This window comes from Phyllobates terribilis, unplaced genomic scaffold, assembly GCF_046119375.1.
Source record: "Phyllobates terribilis strain yellow unplaced genomic scaffold, ASM4611937v1 Scaffold_9__5_contigs__length_417890890, whole genome shotgun sequence".
Classification (NCBI taxonomy): domain Eukaryota; kingdom Metazoa; phylum Chordata; class Amphibia; order Anura; family Dendrobatidae; genus Phyllobates; species Phyllobates terribilis.
In genome coordinates this window covers 391561798-391568860 of record NW_027362769.1, presented here as the reverse complement: position 1 = coordinate 391568860, position 7063 = coordinate 391561798, and the positions used below count along the sequence as shown (strand labels likewise).

At 47.3% G+C, this 7063-nt stretch overlaps 1 protein-coding gene across 1 annotated transcript; it reads right to left on the bottom strand.

Moving 5' to 3' along the window:
* Positions 1-769: 769 nt before the first annotated feature.
* On the bottom strand, positions 770-2335 carry LOC141161238 (E3 ubiquitin/ISG15 ligase TRIM25-like). The gene has a single exon (XM_073646017.1). It carries the CDS (start codon positions 2333-2335, stop codon positions 770-772), a length of 1566 nt encoding a protein of 521 aa, XP_073502118.1.
* Between the last annotated feature and the right edge of the window lie 4728 nt (positions 2336-7063).

Genomic DNA, 7063 nt, shown 5'->3' with positions numbered 1-7063 from the left:
TTGTAGATAAATATTACTGGTGGGAGCATCAGATAAAAAATATCAAAAAAATTATCTGTATTTTTTTTATAATTTACAACTCCCATCATCCTACACAAAATTACAGTAGAAAGTCTGTGGCATCATGATGGGACACAATGTAAGACGATGGGACAATGTAAGATCTTCTGCTTTGCACAACCCTGATCAATACTAATATAGACCAATTTAATCAAACTTCCCTTGGATCCTCTAAAGCTGCTTTCAATTACGGGCGCTCAGCTTAAGGCCTCATTCAGATGTCTGTGAAACATGGTCCAAGTACAGACTGCGATGTAAAAACTGGCCGCAGATCTCCTGACCCAAACTTGACAGCCTCATAGGCGAATATGAAGCAGCTGAGTTTGGGTGTTTGGGAGACCCACAGCCAGTCCGTACATCATGACCAGCTCCTTTATTTTGAGGATCACTTTCAGGGTCCCGGAAGTCAAAAAGTGCTGACATATCTCTGCTGTATACCAACATTTTATCAAATAGGATTAACTTTTTGATTATTAACAATTATCAGTCTCAAAACAATACACCCATATACATATTTCTATTATACTCAATCATTGATTCTGCATCTGATCACCAAGGAAGACAAAAACATACAACAGAATAAATCCCCCCTTGACTCCCGCCATAGACATTGTATTATTAGAGGGTCCTGCTGATAACTCACTACATACAGATGTGACCATGTGACCAGAAATAATGGAATTATAATGTGACGTGGACGACATCGGCCTCAGCTTCTTATTGTAACAGAGGCTCCAACATCCACCCAGAAGACAACATGTAGGGGTTCAGAGAAGGAGGCAGTGAAGGTGTGTAAGTGTCTGATGGGGTCACACAGCTCATAGAAGGACAGACGCCCGGCCTCATGGTCTAAGAAGACTCCAAGTGTCGGACATGTTGGCTTTACACTGAGGGTTAATTTGACTGAGTTGTGCCATACTTCATAAACTCCACCATACATGTACAAACACCAAGATTTATCATTATATATAATACCAGACTGTCGTCCCCTCTTCTCTATACTGGGATAGGACAATCCAATGCCACATCCTCCTATCTGATCCCACTCTACCTCCCAGTAATGTCGTCCTGAGGAGAGGACACATCTGCTTAACACCTGGTTAAATATCAGAAATCTTTCAGATAATTTTGGTCTCTCTTGTTCTTTTACTGAATATGTTGCTGTTTTCAGATCTTCTGATACCTTCACATATTCATTAGCAGTATCCACATCCAGCAATATGTCTGGGACATGGACCCCGAGCTCTAATGATACGTTGGTGACAATATCCCTCATAGATCGGTGTAAGGTCAGTGAGATCAGAACCTCATCCAGATCCTCCTCAGAACTGACATCTCCACCATCTCCTCCTGTGTCCTCATTACCTCCATGACTACATACTGTAATGTCAGTTTCTTGTAAGAGTCTTATTGGGTCGGTGACACGACACATCTCCTCCACGTGACGCATCTTCCTGGACAGCTCGTCCTCCTGTATTTCCAGCTTCTTGATAAGATGAGATATCTGGGACACAATCTTCTCCTCCTGCCTGGAGACCTCGCTCAGCGCTTTCTTTTCTGTGATTTCCAGTTGCTTCTTAATGTCCATAAATATCTTACTGATGTTCTTCCTCTTATCGGAGGCTTTCTCCTGGATCTTCTTCTTATGATCCTGCAGATTCTGGACTCTTGTCTGAATTTCTGCTCTTTGTGGATTTAGGTCATCCAGATATTTCCTCAGTTTCCTCTTCTTCTCAAAAGCCTCATCTAGAAGTTCCACCTGGTGTCCTCTGTGTTTGCCAACTAGACAACAAGACACACACAAATATGCCCTGTCCTGCAGGCAATAATACTCCAAAACCTTCTTGTGGAGAGAACATTTTTTGTTGTTAAAGGAGCCGGTGGGTTCTACTAATATATGATCTAATGCCTTATTGTGGACAGTCAGGTGGTCATCACATAGAGAGGTCTCACACTGTAGACAGGATTTCACAGCCGGTACAGGAGACTTTGTACAGTAAGTGCAGAAGATTCTGGTCTCCTCCATATCAGGCTGAGTAGATGAGAAAAACTCCACTATGTTCCTCAGCTTCCGGTTCTTCTCCAGGGCCGGACGCACCGGATATTCTGCTCTGCAGTCAGGACAGGAATACCCTCCAGCCGCTTCCTGGGCATCCAGCACACTCACAATACACGAGCAGCAGAAGTTGTGTCCACATCTCAGGGATACGGGATCTGTATAGAGGCTCAGGCAGATGGAGCAGTTCAGCTCATCCCTCAGCTCAGCAGATGCCATTGTAGTGTGAATGAGCAGGAATCAAAAGCTAAAAAGTTTATTTCTGTCAGAAGGGTGGAGAGTTTTTGAAGAATTAATCCCTGTACGTCAGAGACTGTTTACATAAGGAATGAAGATCCAGCTTCAAGGGTAAAAAGTATATAAAGTCTTTATTCAGTCATTTAAAAATTGTTTGCGGCGTTGTAGTAGCACACCAACATAGATGTAGTTGGAGATGGAGGGTGCAGAGAAAAAAGATAAAGGAAACCAAACGCGTTTCAAACACTACGTATTATGGTAGATTGACTCACTCAGCAGCTCTCAGAGGTAGACACAGGAACACTTGGAGTCAAAGTGCGTGGCCTTTCTGGCAAAACAAAAGATAGCTGATAGCGCAGTCCATATGCATGTGGGATTCCCCACTCAGGTTGTAATGAACCTAATGTAATCAGCTCCTACTGAAGTTCCACACAGGAGACTTCCTGGTCTCCAAACACACAACAAAAATAAACTCCATCTCATACCTACTCAAAAAAAAACCCAACCCATAACATGGCAGATTAAACCCTTCAGCATATCATATGCTGAAGAAAAGCTTTTGGGTTGCACATCACGGAAGATAGCAACCTTCATGACACATATCTCCCCTCACACACATCGCCAGTGACCCTGTCACATATTTCACCCCTCTGCCCAAAGCCAGGGGTTTTGGCACCTTCAGACACCAAACAAGGAATTCTAGAGCAGGCATCCGCATTACCGCGTAACTTTCTGGGTCTATGCTCTACGTGGAAACTAAAGTCCTGGAGACCTAAGAACCACCTAGTCACCCGGGCATTTTTACCCTTCTTCTTCCTTAACCATCTTAGAGGGGCATGGTCTGACATGAGTTTAAACCTTCGGCCTAGTAGGTAATACTTAATGGTATCTCCAGCCCATTTTATGGCTAAACACTCTGTCTCGACAATGGCATAGTTTTCTCACAGGAAGACAGCTTCCGACTCAGACACAGGATGGGATGCTCTTCACCATTTATCTCTTGAGACAGCACGGCTCCTAAGCCAACTTCTGAAGAATCTGACTGGATCACGAATTCTTTACTAAAGTCTAGTGCTACCAGGACCAGTTGCTTACATAGTGCCAACTTCAGCTCTTGGAATGCTGTCTTGGAATGGCCATCGTTGATTTGGTGCCTTTAAGAAGATCCGTCAGTGGTGCGGCCATCATGGCAAAATTTGGGATAAACCACAATTCTAAGAAACGGCCTCACCTGCTTCTTGGAGAGCAGTTGAAGCTACTTCTGGATTGCCTCGACCTTGTTTACTTGGGGCTTGATTTCGCCTCACCCGACAATATAGCCTAAGTACTTGGCCCCTTCCTTACCAATGGCATATTTTTTGGATTTATAATAAACCCCGCCTTTCTCAGAGCAGGCAGAATCACCTGTACCTTTGGTAGATGACTACGCCAGTCTAAAGACCACAATGTCATCAAGGTAGGCTGCGTCATACTTCTTATGTGGGGCTAGGATCCGGACCGTGGCTGGGGTCCCCTGCAGTCTGAAAGGCATTCTTGTGTACTGAAAACATCCATCAGGTGTAGAGAAAGCCGTTTTCTCCTTGGCCCTCTGGGACATGGGGATCTGCCAGTAGCCCTTCGTCAGGTCGAGGGTGGTAATGTACCTCGCAGGTCCAAGCCTCTCAATGAGTTCATCGATGCGGGGCATTGGGTATGCGTCACACTTGGATACTTTATTCAGCCTGTGGTAGTCTTTGCAAAATCTCCACTCCCTGTCTGGCTTTGGCATGAGAACGATGGGACTCGACCATCTGCTCTTTGATTCCTCTATCACGCCGAGGTCTAACATTCTCTTCACCTCGGTTGAGATCACCTCACGGCGTGCTTCGGGAATCTTATATGACTTAAGGTTCAACCTTATATGCAGCTCTGTCAGCACATCATGCTCCACCATCTGCGTACGACCCGGCAACTCTGAGAACAGGTCACGGTTCCGCTGAAGCAATTCTCGACACTGTTGATCCTGGGCCGCTGATAGAGTCTCTGCTATCATGACATCCTCTGCTTTGGCTTCGGGAGTGGCTCCCAGGCAAGGAGCTCTCTTGGTTTCCGATCTCACAATGGCTAAAGGCCCCGTCACACTTAGCGACGCTGCAACGATCCCGACAACGATACGACCTGTCAGGGATCGTTGCTGCGTCGCTATGTGGTCGCTGGTGAGCTGTCAAACAGGCAGGCTCACCAACGATCAGGGGAGCAGCGACATCATGGAAAGAATCTTTCCACGATGTCCTGCTCCTGGTTACGAGCCTGCTGAAGCAGGGGCAGGCTGGTAACTATGGTAAACATCGGGTTACTAGGGGCACACGCGCACCTAGTAACCCGTTGTTTATCATGGTTACCACTCTGCTACATTGAGCGGGAGGTTAATGCTCACTTTAGCAGGCTCGTAACCATGATAAACAATGGGTTACTAGGTGCGCGTGTGCCCCTAGTAACCCGATGTTTACCATAGTTACCAGCCTGATCGCTGCTCCCGCTGGTCACACACAGCGATGTGTGCTGACCAGCGGGAGAGCAACGACCAAAAAATGGTCCAGGACACTTTGCAGCGATCAGCGACCTCACAGCAGGGGCCTGATCGTTGCAAAGTGTCACACATAGCGACATCGCTGGTGAGGTCGCTGTTGCGTCACCAAAACCGTGACACAGCAGCGATCTCGGTAGCGATCTCGCTATGTGAGACGGGGGCTTTAAGCAAGTTCAAGTGATATACCTGGTGCGGCTTTCGTCGGCTTGGTCGGTGGACTTTGTAATTAACTTCGCTGAGTTTCTCCACCACCTCATATGGGCCTTGACACTTGGCCAGTAACTTGCTCTCAACTGTTGGGATAAGCATCAGAACGCTGTCCCCAGCTTGGGACTGCCTCAGCCTCGATGATTTGTTATACACCCTTGTCTGTGCCTCCTGTGCCTGGAGGAGATGTGCCTTCATGATAGGCATCACTTTTGCCATTCTCTCCTGCATCTGGGCGACATGCTCTATGGTGCTCTGGTGTGGTGTAACCTCGGCTTCCCAGGTTTCCTTGGCTATATCCAGGAGACCTTGCGGAGGTCGACCATACAGAAGCTCAAATAGGGAGAAGCCATTAGAGGCTTGAGGAACTTCCCTGACGGAGAATAGCAGGAACGGAAGTAGGTAGTCTCAGTCTCGACCATCCTTCTCAACGACCTTCTTGAGCATCTCTTTTAAGGTCTTATTAAAGAGCTCCACTAGGCCGTCCGTCTGCTAATGGTAAACTGAGATTCGCACCTGGCAATCTGTAGGAACTTACACAGCTCCTTCATCACTTTGCTTCCCTGGTCTGTCAATATCTCCTTTGGCAAGCCTGTTCTGGCATAAATATGAGCAAGTTCCCGGGCTATACTTTAAGCCGACGAGTTCTTAGTGGTACTGCTTCCGGGTGCCGGGTCGCATAGTCCCTGACCACTAGAATGTATTGATGCCCTGTGCAGATTTAACTAAGGGACCCACTAGGTCCATGGCAATCCTCTCAAATGAGACCTCTATCACAAGTAACGGGACTAGGGGACTTCGTAAGTTAGAAGAGGGAGTGGTTATCTGGCAGGTGGGACAGAACCTACAATAATTTAAGATCTTCCGGTAACATCCTGGCCAATAGAACCTCTGCATTATCCTCTCCTGAGTTTTCTCTACACCCAGATGTCCTCCCAAAACATGTGAATTGGCCTTGTCTAAAACTCTCCGCCAGTAAAGTCCTGCTCCACTATCTCACCAGCCCTCAGTTTTGTCACCTGATACAATAACTCCCCATGAACTGCAAAGTGTGGGAATCTGATATCTGCCCCCGTCTCTTGAGCAACCCCATTACAGATAGTAACATTGTCAAAGGCTCCCCTTAAGGTCATGTCCCAAACTTGAGTAGTCCGAAAGTTCTCTCCGGACACTTCTAACTCAGGGAGGTTGGCCTCCTTGGTCACCGTTTCGTCCTCTTCCCCAGCAAGGTCACACAGGGGGAACTCATCCACTTTTGATTTTGATGTGGTTTCTTCCCAAGGTATCTGTTTTTTGTCCGAGACACTCGATAAGGCCCCCTTTTTCCACAAGTCCCAAAATAAGGAAAAATCCCACCCCAATATGACAGAATGTATCTCGTCCTTGACTACACCGACCTCATGGGATTGGGCACCAAAGTCTGTTCCCACAGTTACTCTTGCCACAGGTTAGTCCTTGGCATCCCCATGTATACAGCAAACGCCAACGGTTTTGGCTGAGATCAAGTGGTGAGGAAGGGAAGCACTTATCAGGGTCACCAAACTTCCCGAGTCCAACAGTCCCAGTACCCTCATCCGATTAATGGACATGGCACACGCCTGAGGCCCCTCGCCAGGTTGACAATCCACACTACAGGCCGAATAGACGTAATAGGAACAACGTCGGCCTAGGCTGCAGTCTATTGGTTCAGGGGACGTATGACACCTGGCGGCTACGTGTCCAGGATTGTGACAACGCCAACAGACCATGTCCTTAACAAAAGGACCTTTGTGGGACCCTCAGGGGTACTGGGACGCCCCCACGTTTGTGGCTTTAGACCCCTTACGTGGTGAGCCCACTCTCCCTTGGGTATTCCAGTACAGGGGAGTGACGCTGTCTGGTTTCCCAAGGGATTTCTCGACTACCTGGTACCCATCTACTAGGCTAACGAGGTC

What these genes read in the sequence shown, in the direction of transcription:
- LOC141161238 (XM_073646017.1), bottom strand. Translation starts at nt 2,335, where the DNA reads ATGGCATCTGCTGAGCTGAGGGATGAGCTGAACTGCTCCATCTGCCTG.